Genomic DNA, 22,092 nt, shown 5'->3' with positions numbered 1-22,092 from the left:
TACTTGCGCTAGGAATCCTGGTATTCCCACTTATACCCTTAACGATACTATAATCGAACCAGTGTCGGAATTCAAATATCTAGGTGTCGTTTTGAATAACAAGTTGACGTGGCACAACCACGTCGAATATATCTATCGTAAAGCAAATCGAATGCTAGGCTTTGTTTTTTCGGTTACCAAATCACTAGCACCCCACACAATATTTTCTATTTATAAATCCCTCGTAGTTCCAATACTAGAATACGGTCAGCCAGTGTGGCATCTGCACACACAACTTTTGATAAATAAAATTGAATCAATACAGCGTCGAGCTACCAGAATTGCATTAAAACAAAGGCGCCAACAAATGTGCTATGATGACCGACTACAGCTCTTAAATTGGCAATGTCTACATTCTCGCCGTAAATATTGCCTTATCTCTTATGTTGTTAAGTCATTGTTCCGTTTAATTGAATGTACTACTGTTGGGCGTGCCATTTCGGTAAATACTCGCCGAACTGGTGAGGTGAGGTTCGTCCACCTCCGTGCGCGGACTCAGCGGATGCATGGTTCGGCAATCAATGCATTTCCCCGTTATTGGGATGAGCTCCCCGAGTCCTCGCGCACGGGGGTGGTCGAGACTTCCTTATCGAGATGGCTTGCAGCGCTTGGGCGTTACCTCCGCCAGCGCCCGATTTAAGCAAGTTGTTAAGTGTTCAATACCATAGAAATTGTTTAGTGTTTAGTCTAGTCTAGTGTTCCTTAGAAGTTAGTCTTATTTTAAGTATTATCATTTTGGGTACGTTCACAATTCCTTTGCCTGTGTCACCTTTTCCTTTCATTATCACCCCCCCCCTCTCTCTCTCTCCCACTCTCTCCTTTCCTTTATCTTGGTCACCTTCATTCAGCTTAATTTCCCTTTCCCGTCATTTCCACTCATTTTTAGTTACAAGTAACTAAATTCATTGATATATTTCATTAATCGCATGCTATACACCCCTTTACAATTATGTGTATTTTATTATTGTTAAGTTCTTAATATAAATATATTGTAAATCAACCATTGAAATTGGGACAGGGGGCTTTATGCCACAGTAATTAAGTTAACTTTTTCTGTCCCTGGCGTTCCAATGGTTGGTATTTCTTATTTTGTATTGTTTACACTGAAATGTATTTTCGAACTTTATTTGCCGAATAAATAATAAAAAAAAAAAAAAAATAATAGTATGCTGTTGTACACTGTAAATACATGTAGATAACTAGAGCTATCACTGAATGTCATTATTACCCCACCCTACGCCGTTACCATGGCAACAGTTTCCAACACAAGGAAAAATATGTCTTGCCCAACTTTACCTACAGACGTATGTGTGAGCAAAATATGAGAATTACTGATGAAGTATTGTTACCAAAACGATTTCCGTCCTGCACATCTTTACCTAGATGCCATGGTGTGAGCCAAATTTCATGAGACTTGGTTGAAAACTAATCAAGTGGTTCGAACCAATAGATTTTTACCTAATTTGGGGCCTATAATGAAGTATATAATGAAGTAATTGAAGCTGAAATTTTTAAACTAATTTTTGTCATATAATATGCAGTTACCATGGCTGCATGATTTCTGACACACACAAAATATGTCTTGCACATCTTTACATCAATACCAATCATCAATTTCATGATTATCAGTTAGAAACCGAGTTAAAGTAGTTCGATGCACAAGATTTGCAACGGACTGACCGACCATACGCTGATTCCTATACATACCCCCTTCAAACTTTGTTGGCGGGTACAATACAATAAAAAAAAGATAATAATAGGAAAAACAAAGAAGTGTACAGTGAATTATTTTTCCTTCAATCTTTTTGTTATATAAACATTATGTGTTATAACTGATATGATACATGTAAATTGTTCATTACTTGCAAGATTTGTAAAAAAAAAAAAAATGACCAAATCAATAAATAAAATGAAAGTCTATACACACAATTCTCTTTGAAATAGTAGTGTACATTTTGTGATGATGCGTTACGTTCATGGCATGTAAACTGTTAATGAATCAATGATTGGTTGTCTACACATAGGGCACTCAGTAACCCTTGCTGCACACTCACTACATGTAGCAAGATGTTTACATGGCAGGAATACAGTACTGAGTTCATTATCCAAACAGATCTTGCAAAGCTGCTTATCAAGAACACTCGACTCAGAACTGGATACAGCTACAGATAAAGAAATGCAAAAAGGGATCAAAAAAAAGTGAGTTATCTATTAACACAACTAAATTTGATATAACTGTGATAACACTGATGAGATTCAGAGAAAATTAATAATGAGTTCCAACCAAACCAACTTCAAAAATCAATCACAACTGGATTTTCAACCAATCAAGAATCCTGCTGAGGACTTGAGCTTAATAAAAAATGACTTTAACCCTTACCAAACCAGGCATTTTTTGTGTTATATGACTGGGGTTGAATCAATCAAATGTTGAAATGTTGAGGATTCGACCCCTCCCCCGGTGGTTTTAGGGTTAAACACATCTTGCTTTATATTATAAACACTACAAAGCACAATCTCTAAATAAAATCTTTCTGTAATTAACAATGTGAAAAGAATACAAAATTCTCTGATTCCAGCATCGCTCAACCAGGCTCCAACTAGCCAATAATACAGGCAAAGATTTCATAGTAAGTCTACAATAATCCCAATTGATCTTGATCAACGTTCTAAATCTCGGTATAGATGGAAAGGTGTCACCATCATAATCCTCCTTAGTACAGGAAAGGGATCGAATTGCATATTTAAAATAGTGATGCATTGATGATTAAACATCATAATTCAGTAAATAATGTGAATGGACATTGCTAGCTTTCCATAGATGTAATTGATTTAATAGGTTATTCGCAACTCTTTTTGAGATGGGCCTAATATAAATACGTACATGTTTGTGGTTTCAGGCTACAGTAGGGATTGGTTTCTTCCCTGAGAAAGAGAGGGATGTGAAATACAAGAAGGGAAAGTACCAGATAAATACAAGTTTGTGGTTTCAGGCTCCCAATAGGAGTAACCAGTGCAACAGTTTTAGGAGATTGGTTTCTTCCCTGAGAAAGGGAGGGATGCAAACGGGAAGTACCAGATAAATACTTACAAGTTTGTGGTTTCAGGCTCCCATAGGAGTAACCGGTGCAACAGTTTTAGGAGATTGGTTTCTTCCCTGAGAAAGGGAGGGATGTGAACGGGAAGTACCAGATAAATACTTACAAGTTTGTGGTTTCAGGCTCCCAATAGGAGTAACCGGTGCAACAGTTTTAGGGGATTGGTTTCTTCCCTGAGAAAGGGAGGGATGTGAACGGGAAGTACCAGATAAATACTTACAAGTTTGTGGTTTCAGGCTCCCAATATGAGTAGCCGGTGCAACAGTTTTAGGAGATGGGTTTCTTCTTGGAGGTGGCTCATCATCATCATGGATGCTCAATCCAGCAAGTTTCAATGCCTAAAAATGAAAATGAGAATGACATTAAAATATCTGCTATTGTTGTTTTGACACAATAGGTCAGGATTCTGAAAATGAAAAACTTTAGAAACCTGCATAGTGCGCGAAGGAAAAATCTTTTGTGATCATTAAATCAACTATTGAATAAATATTATCAAGATCATTGTATCGGTATATACAATTATCATCATGCACATTGTGTGACATATCGTTGATTTTAAAAACCTTTCCTTTACAAAAAAATTCATATGCACATTACAATATATCAGAAATCTGTAATATAACAATTACTATATGCCATTGGACGATCAAAATCATTACTGCAATTAGATTTTCACTGATGAGGAAACAATAGAAATTGTTCTTTGATATTTTAATTCATCCCAAACCCTACTGGGACTCGTTATGACTCTGGCCTATTTGAAAGCAAAGATTACCTGAATTTCGACAATGCTTGATGGCCTTGCTGCGGCACTCTCTAGCTCCTTGGGTGGTTTCCTAAGGTAATCTACATCCTGACCTCCTACAGCCTTGCCTACAGATAGAGTAGGATCAATCCCTTGACCTTGTGCTTCCCAGATTGATTCAAGAAGATCATCAGCTGATGAGAATTGCTTTCCAGTCTTCTTGAAGTGTTTGGTTACGACATAGCGGATCAGATCATTGTGGTAACCCATCTCAACAGCCATCTGAGCTGTAGGGCTCTCCATAAAATTATCAATGGACGCTGAAGGGGCAAATCAAAAGATTCTCTTTTATCAAATATATTATGTACAATCAATATGAATGTGAAATCATTTTGTAATTGTGAATTTTAGAACACATATCATGTTTCCTACGCTTAATTGTCAGTTCCGTAATTTATCATTGTATTTGTACTTTTCTCTCCCTTTTTTAATTCTTTTACTGTGCCTGGGGCACTCTGCAGAGTGGATGTGGGAACCGTTTCATAAAGCGGTTTGAAAGTTAAGAGTGACTTTAAGAACAACTGGTGATTGTTTCTTGCGGCACATGATATTCACCATTAAATGTTAATTGGTTAATATATAGCCATAAGAAAAGTTCACCAGTGACTCGTTCTTAAAGTCGCTCTTTATGAAAAGCTTTATGCAACACCACCTGGCGCATTACAAATCCTGTCTATTAGCATCATTAATATTACATATCATACCAGAGCCCTGTAAGATATAACCTACATGTACAATCAATCATACAATTGAGCATAATTATTTAGTCGATAGTAACCCATGTTCAAAACATTACATTTAAATACAGTATCAGTCATGATACTATGATTTCTCTCCTTAAAATAAACCCCCTGGGCTCCGTAACTCGAAGGTTTACAATCAATTGCGAAATACCAATGACCAATCAAGATCATCATTGCATGTGCACTCTGTTTGAAATATAGACTGGGAGCCAATGAGTGTGGTTCTTTCATATTTGCAATTCATCACAAACCTTTGAGTTACTGAGACCAGAACTTGAAAGCGAAAGAGTGGGTGCAAGTTTTACATTTACAGCAAAGGCAAACAAATGGAAATGCATTAATTAGATGTTAAATTCAGAAAAAAAGCAACATGGAATAGGTTAACAAGATGGTGTACTGTGGCATTGCATAAAGCTTTATCACTAATCTCAAAATTATGATACTGTTTACTTTTTCTAAGCAATGCCAGATACAAAATCCTATTTAATCTCATGAAAATATTAAGTCAGCAGGAAATCATACCACAAAGATAATCTGTGAATAGAAATAAGGATTTTTGTTGAAATGCAATGGATTTGATTAATATCAACATTCCCCAATAATATAAAGGAAGCTATGAACACAAAGAGCTTACAAATTGACTAAACGATTCAAATTCCATTTTCTACATGTGCATTGTATGCTAAATTACACATGAAGAATAGAACACAATCAGAGCCCTAAATCTTGTTATAGATCCAATTTGGTATTATGAATCCATTCACTTTTTTTTACAATGATCATGCTATCAGGAGTGTTCCTCTTTCTCTGCTACAGTTAATACTTGTAAAAAATGACACTCCATTCGTTCACCTGTGGACTAGCCAGAATTACATGTATAGGCCTATCTGTACATAAGGAAAAGCTGTTCTGTCTCATATGCTATATAAAGGCCATAATTATTTATGGGCAGGCAACTTTGCTTTATGCTCAGAGCGAAAAAATGGGCACACTTGGACTATTTATTTTGTTTTAGCAACTGAGTGTAAAGTCAAGCATAAACTATTGTTTAAGAATGCCCCGAGTGTGTAATTATTTTACGCAAGGAGGGATAACTTACAAGCAGTATTACTCATCTCATCTGCAAGCTTTGATTTCAAATCAGATGGTTCTGCTTCCTCAAGCTTCTTTGTCTTCGGTCTGAAATTGAATTCAGCTGCAGCTTCTGGTTCTCTGTGCCTGGATTCATATTCCCTCAAAGCTGCTTCTTTCTCTTCCTCAATGGTCATCTCTTTGTTTGACCTGGTCAAGGGTGGAGAGGGTAGAGGTTGTCTTTCTTGGTATGAAGTTTGAAAGCTGTGTGGTGGTTGGACTTGAGAGTATGGCTCTTCTCTTCCAATAGGAGGATCATGGAACGATAGAGGCTGTAAGATACAAGCAAGAAAAATACTTCGTCAGGCAATGAGCAAAGACGCTGCTGCGCACGGGTTATATAGCGTCGGGAGCTAATGTCCGGCTCCACTCGGGTGTGAGCCGCGCTGTGATTGGCCGAAGCCACTGACCAATCAGGGTCCACGCTGAAGTCCGGCACCCGCCGCTGCGCGCTGTGAACGGTGGATGCAGTATGCCGTCTAATAGTAGGCAACCACTCATCAGGGATCTCAATGCCGTTGTCCCTGTTGATATTGCTCGGGTGTAAACGAATCTGAATTGCTTCCTTAATGCGCCGCTATACCAATGCTTATCATTAGCGATGCAGCTGACCTCATCCCAGTTAGGTGGATGATCGGAGTCCCAAGCATGTTCTGCAACAGCAGAGCTATCGGTGCGTCTAAGCCAAACATCACGGCGATGTTCCTTAATGCGCTCACCCACAGGTCTACCAGTCTCACCGATGTAGACTTTGTCGCAAGTCGAGCATGGGATCTTATAAACAACCCCATTGCGTCTGTCGGGGATCGGGCGGTCTTTCAGACGTCGCTTTTCCACTACGTTTGATCCATCGTGAGACAACTGGAAATAAGTGTAGTTTGAGATGAATATCAGTTTCCACCTGGGCCCTGGCTTACAAAGAGTTACAATTGATTCAATCAGCCCGGACTATGGAAAGCCAGCAACATCAACATTAAAAAGGGCATGTATTTTTCACAATATTTGTTAGATACAATGTACATCCACACATTCATAGTTTTCATGAAAATTCAGTGTGTTTCTCTTTGTTTACAAAGGACTTCGTGCAAATTTCCTGAAGAAAAATTATGATGTTGATGGATATCCAAATACTTGAAATTAATCTGATCAATCTGAACTGTATAGAAATCCATCCATATCATTTTTTTAGGAAATTTTTAGAATAAAAAAAAATAACGCAGAATCTTCAAGTGAATGATGAATGTATGAATATACATCGTACCGGTACCTAACTTAATACAAAATTGACATTTTGGGTAGATGTTGCTAGCCATCCATACTTGTGATTGAATGGATCAATCGCAACTCCTCGTAAGACAGGGTCCAAGTTAACACATGCATACTATACAGTACAAACATAAGAAGAGCAATTCCTAATGTCATACTGTAAAGATAACTTTGAAAGGCATCAATTATTACACACAATGTGACATGTTACAGGTACATGTAAATGTAATATATTTCCCTCTTTTAAATAATTTCTATCATTCTGTTTCAATTTCTTGTTTCTATATCACAAGGGGTGATTATGATCAATGGATTTATTTCACAACAGGCACCCAAAGACGTACCTGAACATAATAATGATGATCTGTCTCAGCATAATCCGGCTCATTCTTGACTTGGGTTGTAGTTTTATAGCCCTACAAGAATTCCAAAAAGTCCCAAGTTACATGTAGAAAGAGGAACTTGAACGCTATCTACATTTGTTTACAATTTTCTGAAATACAGTAATGAAGGAACCTAAAGAGGGAAATACTACCTGTAACATGCTAGTTCAGTATTACATGAATTGAAAGTATCTCATTAACGTACAACGTACAGTAGCTAGTTTCTACTGTAACCATACATTGTAAACTAAATGCTCCTGAGCCTGATGTTTTTGCACATTGAGATAAATTTGTTTGTGAGTGAAGAAACTAAACCAAACTTTCTTTAAAATTGGTTTTGTCATCGGTTGCCATTTCTCATGTACATGTAAAACTACAAGGAAAAAGCTGGTTCAAACAGTGAAAAAACATGTACATGTACAGCTGTATTCATGGCAATGAAGTGAAAATTATCGGAGAATGAAAAAAAAATACCAGTTTATTTTGACCCTTTTTATTAAAATCTGGCAATTCTCACTACCAAAAATGAAAACTGCATCCTCATCATATTCCCCCTGATTATGACAAAACATTTTTTATACAATCACTAAGAATGATTTGTCATAATAAGGAGGCATATGATCAAATGAACAGTAGGCCTATGTATAGCAAAGTGTAGTACATGTACAAGTGTTCCCACAAGGTTTTAAAATTGGCCCATTAAAAACAAACCAAAAATATTATGCATTGAGCATTGAGAAAAAAAGCTCCATCAAATATTAAATTGACCACTCACTGAGCTGATAGGTGGAGGGTTGACCTGCTGCACGTGAGTAATAAAAGCCTGCCCTCGTTGTTGAATAAGCCATTCACATCTTGGAAACCATTTGGCATGTTCCGTCCATGGTTCATCTGTGGGTTCCCAGTTCTTGAGCCCTCCATCACAGTAGAAGCATTTACACTCATCAACTAATCCTAAATCAAATAAAATCCAATAAAATGAAGAATTTTGGAAACACACCCCTCAAATTCCATTTACAGGCCTTGCAAAAACCTGTACACCTTTAAATACATGTACCAAGTGACATTAGTACATGTACCCAAGTACTTTCACCCTTCAAACCTTCTAAACGTTTTTTCCCCCCAATTAAATTATTAATGCAATTTTTCAAATTGACCAGGAATTACATGGAGGTTGTACTTGAAATCTTGGGAAAATAGATGATAGTACAGGGTTCCCTCAGAAATTTGAAAACAGAATTCCATGACTTTTCCATGACTAAATTGCTGCTTTCCATGACTTGCTTTCTGGCAGTTTCCAAAATCAGATACATAACATGTATGATGGCCTCCATAACCTCCCCTCACAGCCATCCATTCCACCCACTACCTTGTACTCATGACATGTACATCTACATGTATTATCACTGGTATATGGTCTGTTTCTGACCAGGGTACAGTACCGTTTTCGTTTCACCAACATCAAGATTCAAAATTGTCTTGAACACAAACTCATGTACATGTAATTTCTTAAACTGACAGATTTCCATGAACTTCATGTATGTCCACATTTTCAGAGCATAGCATGCAGATCTTGTCAAAAAGTTGAACTATACAATAGATGTAAATGTCAAATTTTTCCAGGGATATTGAAATTAGGATCCTGAATTCACCTTTACTACAAAACTTCCACATAAAAGTCATGGAATTCTGTTTTCAAATTTCTGGGGGAACCCTGAATTATATGAAAATGAAACGCTTTACATATGTCACACATGAGCCAATTATTACAAGAGAGTGACATTTAAGTTTTACAATAAGGTGACATAAAAAAAGGCTAACAAAGACATACTCATCCTAAAATTCTCAACATAGTGTTGCATTTTACTCTACATTACAAAAAATGAGGCCATTTGTGATACAACTTGAGGAGAATGAGGACACCAGCTAAATTAACAAGTGTATTTCTGTATGCTAAAAAAATAATGAGGATATCTTTAAAATTTGGCATTTGATGCCTATTTTGGTATTTCATTAAACTTCATTTTCAAGTAACTTTTCCAGAGAGGACACATTATTTCACGGTAAAATAGCAAAATTTTGAAACATCTTGTGTAACAAAGAGATTCAGAAACTTTCGAATGTATTGTGTTCTGATAGCCATGCTGGTAGTGTTTGATTAGTTGTGACTTAATATGTCAACTACATGTAATTGCCATGAATGTTGAGTAAAATTGTACAAAACTTGAAATTTACATCCTCTAAGAACGCAAAACTGGTTACAAAATTTGTGATGTCACAAAACTGGGAAAAATGGAAATTATAAACACCAATTATAAGAGCAGAGTATACATGTATGAGGGAACTTTGCGAGACACGACAAAATGGAAAGCTGCCATAGCCATGAGGTAAATGCAATTCCATGACTTTTCCATGAATTTTCACAAATTTTCCAAATTCCCTGACTTTCCAGGACCACAAGTTTTTCCAGGATTTTCCATGACCGTGGGAACCCTGTAGTACGTCAGAAAACCAGACAGTGCATGTGTGGAAAACAAAAATTTTCAGTTTCATATTCAACACAGAAGCATAATAATAGAATTGCTTGGACTACCCACACAAGACAGGATCCTCCTTGTTGCACTTTCAAAAAGGGAATTTCTATAGTAAGTAAAAAGTTTCACATACTGCATTTGTATGAAAACATTCAAATTGAAACTCTATCGGATGTACATGTAGCCTGTATGTGGTCTGATATAATACGTTATTATCCTTTTTGACCTTTGAATCAAAATAAAAATCCATATTGTTCAAATTAAAATCAGATTGAGAAATAAATATCATCCAAAAATTCATTTTGCCCAATTGATACCAAACTGAATGAACACACCAGCGTGGGCATTTTACAAGGCCTTTTATTAGTTACAGAGCTACATGTACTTTAAAGGACAAGTCCACCCCAACAAAAACTTGATTTGAATAAAAAGAGAAAAATTCAACAAGCATAACACTGAAAATTTCATCAAAATCGGATGTAAAATAAGAAAGTTATGGCATTTTAAAGTTTCGCTTATTTTCAACAAAATAGTTACATGTATATGAACGAGCCAGTTACATCCAAATGAGAGAGTTGATGACATCACTCACTCACTATTTCTTTTGTATTTTATTATATGAAATATGAAATATTGTTATTTTCTCGTCATTGTCATGTGAAATGAAGTTTCATTCCTCCCTTAACACGTGGAATTCCATTATTTTAACATTTTGTGCTTCAGGCAAGGAGGTCCTAATTGTCAAATTCGTAAAAATTGAAACATTGTATAATTCAAACAATAAAAAACAAAAGAAATAGTGAGTGACATCATCGACTCTCTCATTTGGATGTAACTGGCTCGTTCATGAAAATAAGCGAAACTTTGAAATGTCATAACTTTCTTATTTTACATCCGATTTTGATGAAATTTTCAGCATTGTGCTTGTCTGATTTTTCTCTATTGATTCAAATCAACATTTTTCTGAGGTGGACTTGACCTTTAAGAACTGACCAGTGTTCAATTCTTGTGCTACATGTTGTATATTATATTCATTTTCAATGGTTAATAGCACTAAGAAAGGTTCCCCAGTCATTCTTTAAAATCACTCTTAACTTACAAATAGTGATGAAATGTTATCCCCTTGTTATAAAATTTGTTCTTTCATGACTATTCTTTATAAAAAAGGGACCAGGGGAAAGTTTCATGAAAGGATTAACCAACATTTTTTATCCAACAAGTCTTGTTTTAATATCAGACAGTTACCTTAGTAACAGTGCTTCTAAGCCAATCAAAATAAAGGAATATTATCAGATCTGACAACTTGTCAGATGGGAAATCACCCCAACAAAAAGTTGATTTGAATAGAAAGAGAAAAATCCAACAAACATAACACTGAAAATTTCATCAAAATCAGATGTAAATAAGAAAGTTATGACATTTTAAAATTTCGCTTTAATAATTTCACAAAATAGTTATATGCACATCCTGGTCGGGATGCAAATGAGGAGACTAATGACTTCATCCACTCACTATTTCTTTTGTATTATATGTGAAATATTAAATAATTTTCTCCCCATTGTCAAGTGAATCAAAGATTAATTCCTCCTTGAGCGTGTGGAATTAGCATTCTTTATATTATGGTTCAGTCAAGTTGGTCCTTATTGTCAAATCTGTAAAAAATGAAATATTGTATAATTCAAACAATAAAAAACATAAGAAATAGTGAGTGAGGGACATCGACTGTCTCATTTGAATGTCACTGAGTTGTGCATATCACTGTTTTGTGAAAAATAAATGAAAATTCAAAATGTTATAACTTTCTTATTTTACATCCGATTTTGATGAATTTTTTTAAGTGTTATGCTAGTTTGATTTTCATCTAATTTAATCAAATCTACATTTTTCTGAGGTGGACTTGACCTTTAATAAGAAAACCCTACCCAGGGCTTGTCTGAAAAATGAACATGACTGATACAATCGATCTAGAATTCTAAACTTATGGAAAGCCATCATCATTATTTTATAAACAAATCTATAGGTAAATATCTACATGTATAATGGTGTCCAAGGACAGGGACATAAATCCTAGATGGGTTTGTTGGGCTCTCGTCTTTCCATGGTTAATATCTAAGATCAAGTGCAAACATTAGTAAAATTGGCCCAGAGATTCAGAGTGATTCTTACCTGTGTAATAGAACCCAGCCTTGGCAAGAACACGTGGAGTCACATGATGATAGCCAAGCTTTCCTGGCCAATTCCTAAAGGTTCCTAACCTTGCAGCTTCCTGCACAAAATTAGGATGTTTGCAATTATTCAATGGTTCCTTAGACGCCCTAAGGTTCCTTTGCTGCTGCAGAAATTGACCAGCTCTTAACTGATCTGGACTGGGTCCAGGCGTCGAGTAACTACGGATTGGCGGCGCCATACCCACATGCATCACTGGTGGAGTTGAAATAGGTAAATTCCCTACATCCAAACCTTGCACAAAAGGGCAGTTTGGGAAATGTGTTTTGTGTTCTACTGCAGGTACATCACATGGTTTCCATCTACTTATTTGACCAAAACAAGCAAAACATTGAACAGAATCATCCTGCCCAACATAGTAAAATCCAGCCTTGGCTAAATCTCTTGGCTCTATGGGACTCGTCCTAGGCCAATTTTTAAATGACTGCAAACGAACATGTTCCTGGTTGTATTTTCCAAACAATGTAGCTGGTGATTCTTCCTCCTCTTCCATTTGTTCACTCATTGCTGAAAAACTACTGCTTGCAGAATTAGGCCTTACTAAATCTTTTTTCATTTCACTAGGGTCACTTCTTTCTAGCATTGCTTCTTTTTCCTTTGCTCGTCTTTCAATATCTCTTTGTGACTGTTCAATCTTACTGCTCAGTTTCCTTTCAAACTCCGGTCTCTCATTCAACTCCAATAACGATATATTGCTAGTAGTCCTCCCATTTACAAATTCACAAGTTGGAAAGTGTTTTTTATGTTCCCCCATAGCTGTGTCCCCATATTCCCATCCTTCTACTTCACCTCCACAAAAGAAGCATTTCACTACATCCCTCAAACCAGTAAAGTAAAACCCTGCCCTTGCAAGATGTTGATAATTCACAGGAGAGTTTTCTGGCCAGTTCTGAAACGTTGCCAGCCTATTGGTTTCTTTGTTCATTCCACTACTAGAGCCTCTACTTCCCAATTTCTCCATGCAAATCCTTCCGTCCGGAAGAGTCCTGGGTTCACTAGAATGCATAGACGCAGGTCCGTGACAGTCGGCTTCATCATAAAACTTTTTATGAAGTTCCATGATTTCCAAACCCTCTTTCATGGTGTATAAATCAGGTTTAATTTCACAGAGGATAGACGTCAATGACTGTCTCTGGCCATTGAACTGTAGACACACATCAGTTGACATGTTCCAATGCTATCTGTATGTTCATATCTACATGATCCACTTCTTAATTTAAGAAACACCCAAGATAAGATACTGATGGATGTTGAGATGTGGTCCTGAAATTTCTAGAGTCTTCAGACAATTGACTATGAATATTCTGTGTTTCCTAATAAAGAACTTGAATAAATTTGTGTTCTACAGTATGATGATAAACTGGCTGTTTTTTTCACAGACTAAATTTGCGATTATTATGCTTGTTACCTTTGGTTGCTTAAATGTTGTGGCAATACTCTATCTGATCATCTACAACTTGAAATGTCCTTTGGCTGTGATTCCTGGGTGGAAACAAAAACACAGAGAAAAGCAAGTCATGAAACTGAATACAACTCTGTGATAAAAACTGTTATCTCAAACTTTATATACTGCATTCACCTTTATGAGAGGGAAATCTCAAGGTCTCGTCTTTTAAAAGTCGCTCATATTACTCTCTGAACAATATTGAAACAGAATCTAAAAACATTCTTGAGTAAAAGTGAATGAAAGCACAGTGAAACTTTATTAACCTTGTAATTTGCACAACTCCCACTGATGTTTTCTTGTGGTATTCATTTTATACAGCTTAGAAGGAAATATCTTCTTCCTGGAACCTAATCCTGTTTCATATAGCTCTACATGTACAGAATAGAAAGGTAACGTCATCAGAAGTTTTTGGTCAACATTAAAATTGAGTAAAAGTATTCTGAAAGGAAATTGTCTGAGAAATTCAAAAATGCAATCAGGAAAGGCATAGGGTAATGTCATAAAAAAGGCAAAATATTTGGAAAACTGTGAAAAAATATACATGTACTTCCCAATAAATCTGAAAATTAGATAAACTTTACACCATATAGGAAAATAACATGCATATTTCAACTCTTTAGAGTGAGACCTTTCCAAAACTTGTTAGGGAAAACTCTTACCAAAATAATTTTGCGTGATCATCTTCCAAGACAAATTTCAAATCCCAATTTTTCGTGTTAACATGGAACAATGCTTGATTTACCCAAAAAATATTATATGCAGTCTTGCCTTATGATGCATAAATACACTTACAAACACTAACCGGTATATTATAATATATTTGCTATGGTTATTATGAAAAAAAATGATTTCATTTGACTCATATCGTGGGATTGGTCATCTCTTGGCTCAAAGTCTGGTGGACCAAAGATTAACAACTGAGAGTCAGGTTTAACATAAATATAGGAAAAATGTGAATGCACAATGAAAACTTTGCTTCTCAAACTGCTTTAGCTTAATATTTAAACTTATTACAAAAACAACTAACAACATGTGGTCGCATGTCATAAGGTGGTCCAATTTCGCGAACAGGGTAAAAATGGTCAAAATTTTTATTTTTTGATATGTTATAGCTATTACCATTCTCTTAATAATGAGAAAGTTTTAAGTCTCAATTACCTTTATTTTTCCTTAAAATAACTATTAACAGCTAATTTTTACATAGACGTCAATGTAAATGTGAATTTTGAAATGTGTTTTCCTCAAATTGGACCTGCTGTACATAAAATGGTGTCAAAAATTAATGCAACATTGGATCACCCTAGTATTTTGCAGTTATAATCTTGAAACATCAATAATTAAATCTGTACCAAAAATTGAATAATTATCTATTATTGTATGCCTATTAATTATACTAATTAATTAACAGTATTTAATTTCACATTTTGCCCCCCAAATACCTGTTACTGTATTTATATACTTGGCAAAATGACAATATCTTGGGTAGAAGTGTTTGTTGCAATGATACACAACATTTGTACTAAAAATTAAGATTACAAATTAGATAATTAACCAAATCTCTCCGGTTTACTAATTGATAAGGTTGCAGATCAGAGCTGACATGTATACACATGTATTCCATTGCTGCATATTTTCAAAATTGTCAAATTTTTATGACATTTAGTTGTTCCCTGCTTTAAAACACCCAGAAATATGAGGATAACAGTCATATTACATATTATAGTTAGTTGTTAATTAGGTTTAATTAACATTTCATCATTTACCGCATCCACCGGCTCAGCCACCCCTGTTACTTCAAACTTAATGTGCTATAGTTTTTGTTCCTGATATTGCATTGATCTAATTCATAGTAATATATTTAGCCTATAGTTCTAGCTTCAAAATGAGATATTACTCAATAAATTTGGTCAGGATGATGTGATGTAGCAACAATTTATCCATGGCACCGTGGGGGAAATTGTTAATACGCCACCCTTTTTGCATACCCAACTTATGAAATGCGATCATGTATACATAAATCCATACACCTAGCAAAAATACTTTATGCATAGTGTTATATTTTAAATATATCTTCTTGCTCGACATTCTGCAGGACATGGTCTCTTGGTATTGGGTTTAACGTCAATGCACAAAACACATTCTATGGGTAAATTTGCGTGTTTTAATAGTGTAATCTTTGTACCAGTTTCATTCTCAAGTAGTTTTTTTTTATTATTTGGAAAAAAGGCCTATCCTCTAAACACTTTTGTGCCAGTCAAATATGTGTCATCTTCTAATTCATACATGTACATGTACATGCAGTGTGATGTAACATTAAAGGAGAATGAAACCATTGGAACAAGATAGCTTGTGTGAAAACAGAAAAATCAAAGAAACAGATCAACGAAAGTTTGAGAAAAATCGGACAAATAATGAGAAAGATATGAGCATTTGAATATTGCGATCACTAATGCTATGGAGATAGCAAATTGGCAATGCGACAAAGACGTTTGATGTCACTTGTGAACAACTCTCCCTATACTCTAGTATATATTTCACTAGAATTGCCACTTTTATCACATCTATCCATAAATCATGTGTTCTGTCTACATGAAGGCATGTACATTGTAATGCATATTTTTTAAGAATACATCATGGATAAAGAGTTTGTATCAGTAAGAAAAAGCAAAAAGAGACATTTTGAGGGTATTTTATATTCCACCAAAGGGAAAGTTGTTCATGAGTGACATCACACATCCTTGTCGCATTGCCAAAGTGAAGATCACCATAGCATCAGTGATTGCAATATTCAAATGCTCATAACTTTTTCACTATTTGTCCGATTTTTCTCAAACTTTCTTTATTCTTATTCTTTGATTTTTCTGTTTCTACACAAGCCAATTTGTTCCTAAGGTTTCATTCCCCTTTAAGAAAAAAGTAAATTTAGCATCAAATGAGGGCTTTATTGCTACAAACAAGTTTTCAGCAATTAAAATTGAATAAAAGGTATACTGGCTATCTGTTACATTACCGTACCAGTCTTTAATTTAATAGTTTGTGCTTTTCCTTTTTGAAATTTTTGCAGCTTCTAAATTTTTTGGAAGGTGTAGCCCACATCTATATTTTATCTCTCCTCGTTTTCTACATCAGACAGCCACAATTTCAATCATGTTAATTTCATGGTTTACATCAATTTATAAACTAATTGACTTCATTAGGTTTCCTTTAATCTTATAAGTTTAAATTTGACCCACATATGATTGAAGAATAAGCCATTGAGCCCCAAAACTATTACATGTTTAGGTACTATGATATTGCACATTTAATTTCTTAATGAAATAAAGATTTATGCTCCCCTCTTCTACCACCATGCGAAATTGGCCAATTGATGTTACATAATTGCTACAATGTAATAACTGGTAAAAATGAAGTAATCTGAAGTATTTCTTTTTCTTTCAAGTAATTGGTATAAAGATTCCCTTTGATGTGATACCAAATATACCCATGTAGCACATGTATTTCAAGTTTTATACCATTAATCATTTCTGTGCTTGTCGCGTAAATGTAACGATACCACCTCTTTGCGGGGCCCAACATAAAACGCATGGCCGTAGTGTAAATACATACAATGTTACATCTGTAACCAATTCAATTCATTCTCTGACTCTGGACTGCAAGGTCATGTTAGAATGCTTAAGTTTACAATGTAGATTGTAGTTTCAGTTGATATGGTCACTCAAGCACTTTTTTAAGACTAGAACTCTAATCACTACAGACACTTAATAGTACGGTACCGGTGGATTATGGTGGTGTGGACCTTAATTTGCACGTCACTTTATTTTTGAGTACGGTCGATTATCTGTCTATTCTTGAAAAAGTGATATCCCCAACAGAAAAAGCGACCCCAAATTACTCAGTATGGTAATTTTCTTGAAGGTATGGTCTCAAATTGTGAAAATATTAGCAAAACATTGGCAAATTTTGTTAACTTTTTCGTTCGTTCCGATAAAATCTGATTTTCTCAACAAGCATCAACTGATCAAGAAATCGCCTGTTTACAAGCAGAGGTCTCCAATAAGTAGCTAATGTGATACCAATCAAATTTATGGAATTTTAACCTCCATCTGATAATAATTAACTTACCTCTGTCTGCTTGATGTATTTTCTAAAGTAAAGCTTCGAAAAACAATCGTGCGTAAATTAAGGTCACACTTTCAATGACACTTTTTAGTGCTAGGCCTAGTCGATTGCCATTGAATTTTGACTTCAGTTGATATCACGATACAATTGAAACCCCCTTGACCTAGTCTATATTCCGTCAAGCAAATTTGACTTAAAATAAGTTAAAGTTTGGGATCTTGCCTTTGGTCTGGGGCCATATCGTGAATACTGACTCTGGAGCCATAAAGTATACAGTACCTGAATTTCACTAAGCACGACTACGCCTCGTTGACTTTCAATAGATTTATTTCGTTCAATGCAAGCTCACTCGGCTCGCTCTCCGCGGACAAGACTCTCGCACGTGGGACAATTTCTCCGTTGACACAACATTGCATGATAACTCTCGCATCATCACACCCCCAAATCATAATGGATCATCCCAGATGATATGATATCATACACAGTCACACACAATAATTTTCAGCGTACTATTACTTTATCTTCCTTTTTGACTCCAGCGCGTGTTATTGTGTTGCCAAAACCCATTGACGGAGCCAAAAAGGAGGATAAAACCTAGAATCTTAGTTTTATCGTTCTTTTTGGCTCCGTCTATGGGTTTTGGCCACGCGATAACACGCGCTGGAGTCAAAAAGGAAGATAAATAATAAGCTTGTTGAAATTGTAGTGGATGGATAGCCAACTGTCTAAAAGTGGCAGAGTGGTTTTGAAGAGAAGGGAAAAGAGGGGTTGATGGAATATATACAGGTTAATTACCGTGCGTATCATTAAAAAAGTGGAGTCAAAAAGGAGGATAAAGATATAGAGTTTGAATTGATTTATTTAGTGGATAGCCTACTGTCTAAAAGTGGCAGAGTGGTTTTGAAGAGAAGGGAAAAGAGGGGTTGATGGAATATATACAGGTTAATTACCGTGCGTATCGTTAAAAAAGTGGAGTCAAAAAGGAGGATAAAGATATAGACAGTTTGAATTGATTTATTTAGTGGATAGCCTACTGTCTAAAAGTGGCAGAGTGGTTTTGAAGAGAAGGGAAAAGAGGGGTTGATGGAATATATACAGGTTAATTACCGTGCGTATCATTAAAAAAGTGGAGTCAAAAAGGAGGATAAAGATATAGACAGTTTGAATTGATTTATTTAGTGGATAGCCTACTGTCTAAAAGTGGCAGAGTGGTTTTGAAGAGAAGGGAAAAGAGGGGTTGATGGAATATATACAGGTTAATTACCGTGCGTATCATTAAAAAAGTGGAGTCAAAAAGGAGGATAAAGATATAGACAGTTTGAATTGATTTATTTAGTGGATAGCCTACTGTCTAAAAGTGGCAGAGTGGTTTTGAAGAGAAGGGAAAAGAGGGGTTGATGGAATATATACAGGTTAATTACCGTGCGTATCATTAAAAAAGTGGAGTCAAAAAGGAGGATAAAGATATAGACAGTTTGAATTGATTTATTTAGTGGATAGCCTACTGTCTAAAAGTGGCAGAGTGGTTTTGAAGAGAAGGGAAAAGAGGGGTTGATGGAATATATACAGGTTAATTACCGTGCGTATCATTAAAAAAGTGGAGTCAAAAAGGAGGATAAAGAAATAGACAGTTTGAATTGATTTATTTAGTGGATAGCCTACTGTCTAAAAGTGGCAGAGTGGTTTTGAAGAGAAGGGAAAAGAGGGGTTGATGGAATATATACAGGTTAATTACCGTGCGTATCGTTAAAAAAGTGGAGTCAAAAAGGAGGATAAAGATATAGACAGTTTGAATTGATTTATTTAGTGGATAGCCTACTGTCTAAAAGTGGCAGAGTGGTTTTGAAGAGAAGGGAAAAGAGGGGTTGATGGAATATATACAGGTTAATTACCGTGCGTATCGTTAAAAAAGTGGAGTCAAAAAGGAGGATAAAGATATAGACAGTTTGAATTGATTTATTTAGTGGATAGCCTACTGTCTAAAAGTGGCAGAGTGGTTTTGAAGAGAAGGGAAAAGAGGGGTTGATGGAATATATACAGGTTAATTACCGTGCGTATCGTTAAAAAAGTGGAGTCAAAAAGGAGGATAAAGATATAGACAGTTTGAATTGATTTATTTAGTGGATGGCTCACTGTCTAAAAGTGGCAGAGTGGTTTTGAAGAGAAGGGAAAAGAGGGGTTGATGGAATATATACAGGTTAATTACCGTGCGTATTTAGTTGGAAAAGTGGAGCCAAATAGAACGATAAATATATAGACAGTTGATATACTGTGACTTATAAAAAGTTGAAGAGTGAAGAAGAAAAAACGATGGGTTAATTAAATGACAGTGAAATTTCTATGAATAGTGGAGTAAAATGTAAACTTGGCTTAATTATCGCTGACTAAATAAAATGTAAGATTGCATATGATAGGGTTATTTTATAATTCGATTTTTTTCCCTTTCCTACATTTAAGATAGATTGTTAGTAGGTTAATAAAATTTGTGGCACTGACTAAATAAATAGGCCGATCATTTTATTCAGTCAGTCAATTAAGTCAGTCAGTCATGAGGCCTGACTTGGCTGACAAAATAAGACAGAACTATGAATTGGGAAGATCATCAATGTGATTTTTGCTGACTAAATAAATTTAGGACGATTTTGATTCTATCAACTTTTAGTAGACAACTGTAAATTCTGCTTTCTGTCAATCAACAGGTGTGCATGAGAAATTAACAAGCATGCATGTGGCACAAGCACTTCAAGCCGTGAAATTTACATGTCTATTGAATTAGGCATTCCTGCACACTTGTAATATACATATCATGTAAATATCATTTTTGGTGAAGTAATTATTTTGTGAAAGCGTGTATCGAGCTGCAGGGATTATTGATATTCATTTAGTTTGTTGAAAGTCAGAAATGATTTGACAAAGTGTGAGGTATATTCCTAAACACGAATTTTATTTTTAGTCAGTATTATCCCGTCAGTGAAAACAACGTTCTGAAAAAAAGAGCAGAATCAAACAAACAACTTTCCAATATGTTTTTCTTTATTTTAGTCCAAGCCAACACTCGAAAAGCGAAAAAGAAAATGAGATATTTGAGAGAGAGAGGATAAGAAAGTATAGCCTCGATCGTGCGGACGCACATATTTTGATGACTCTATGATCGTGAGCCAACTCGAGCGCGGATGGAACTTCAGACCCTGGCTTTGTCGAGACTATAGTATAGGCGTTGTAAGAAATTTTGGACCCTAGATCTTTTTTGTCTCCGGAGTCAGAAAGCACGATAATGCCTGGTCTGGTATTCAATCAATCACATGGAATTGCGCAAGATCATCTAAACCTAATAAAAACCATGATGTGATGACAACATACCGGAGCTTGGCCTCCGCAGCTGCTAACGTCATCGAAATATATCGGAACGGGGATTCCCCTTTGAACTTCCGCATCGCGACCTCAACAACATCCCGCACGCACGTACAACGCCCCCATCCATCGAAGCGACAGTTAAGTTCCGTCCATAAATTATCGACAAGAGCAAGAGTGCCTATCCAAAACTTGTTATACGGTAGATATATTCAAATTATGTACTTACTTGACCAACGAGACAAAGACTAAAACGATACAGAAGCGGGGTTAGCAAATGACGTTGCACTGAAAAGGCCTACGTTACATGATCATGACTACCCGTTTACAACACACCTTTGTATAGGACTTTCAGCTCAAAATGGCGACGTAGGTACGTTGGGTCGATATATACACGCGATGTGTGCGCGCAAGCTACGATTTGGGGAATCCCCTCTTCGAACAGTCGGGCATGCAGCATCTACTTCGACAAATTGGCTAAGTCTGATTTTTCAGTTATATGTGATTAGTGACATCACAAGGAACAACTTTCAACTTGGTGACAAATTTCTAATGGTTATCTTCACCATGTCAATAGTGGTCATTTTTGGAATTGCCCCGATGGCGTCGAGTCATACAAATTCATACAAATTGTATGGGTGTTGACTCTTCGTCAATAACCATGATTCACACATTGACACACATACGGTAGGATCATTCCTTTTCTTGATTCAACTACTTTCAATCCAGTTATCGTAGATCATTTTATGTCAAATAACTGTAACTCAAACTGTATGCTTTGCCTGTGTAATCTTCCTGAAGCATTATTATACCATTGCTCATTCCTGCTCTGCGAAACCTTATTGGGGAAAGGGTACCAACACTGCTCCTTTTAGGGGCAGACTACTTCTTTTCATCATATTGAACTTGCTTGCAGTGGACATTAATTTGAATCCGGGCTCTAGTGAGCC

At 35.9% G+C, this 22,092-nt stretch overlaps 1 protein-coding gene across 3 annotated transcripts; it reads right to left on the bottom strand.

The window, feature by feature from the left end:
- Positions 1-1,209: 1,209 nt before the first annotated feature.
- LOC121413295 (E3 ubiquitin-protein ligase XIAP-like) lies at positions 1,210-21,508 on the bottom strand. Of its 3 annotated transcripts, none has more exons than XM_041606068.1 (8): positions 21,372-21,508; positions 12,166-13,707; positions 8,241-8,419; positions 7,427-7,498; positions 5,785-6,088; positions 3,913-4,202; positions 3,358-3,475; positions 1,210-2,201 (listed from the first exon to the last, which is right to left on the bottom strand). In XM_041606068.1, the coding sequence occupies exons 2-8, from the start codon at positions 13,391-13,393 to the stop codon at positions 2,014-2,016; spliced, it is 2,379 nt and encodes a 792-aa protein (XP_041462002.1). In that variant the 5' UTR covers positions 13,394-13,707; positions 21,372-21,508; the 3' UTR covers positions 1,210-2,013. The 3 variants fall into 3 exon arrangements, with proteins under 3 accessions (XP_041462002.1, XP_041462003.1, XP_041462004.1); XM_041606069.1 differs by lacking the exon at positions 21,372-21,508 and adding an exon at positions 17,795-17,815; XM_041606070.1 differs by lacking the exon at positions 7,427-7,498 and having other exon boundaries at positions 21,372-21,507.
- Positions 21,509-22,092: the final 584 nt, after the last annotated feature.

Source organism: Lytechinus variegatus, chromosome 4 (assembly GCF_018143015.1).
Source record: "Lytechinus variegatus isolate NC3 chromosome 4, Lvar_3.0, whole genome shotgun sequence".
Classification (NCBI taxonomy): Eukaryota; Metazoa; Echinodermata; class Echinoidea; order Temnopleuroida; family Toxopneustidae; genus Lytechinus; species Lytechinus variegatus.
The sequence above is the reverse complement of the archived record's forward strand: the minus strand, read 5'-3'. Positions and strand labels throughout refer to the sequence as shown.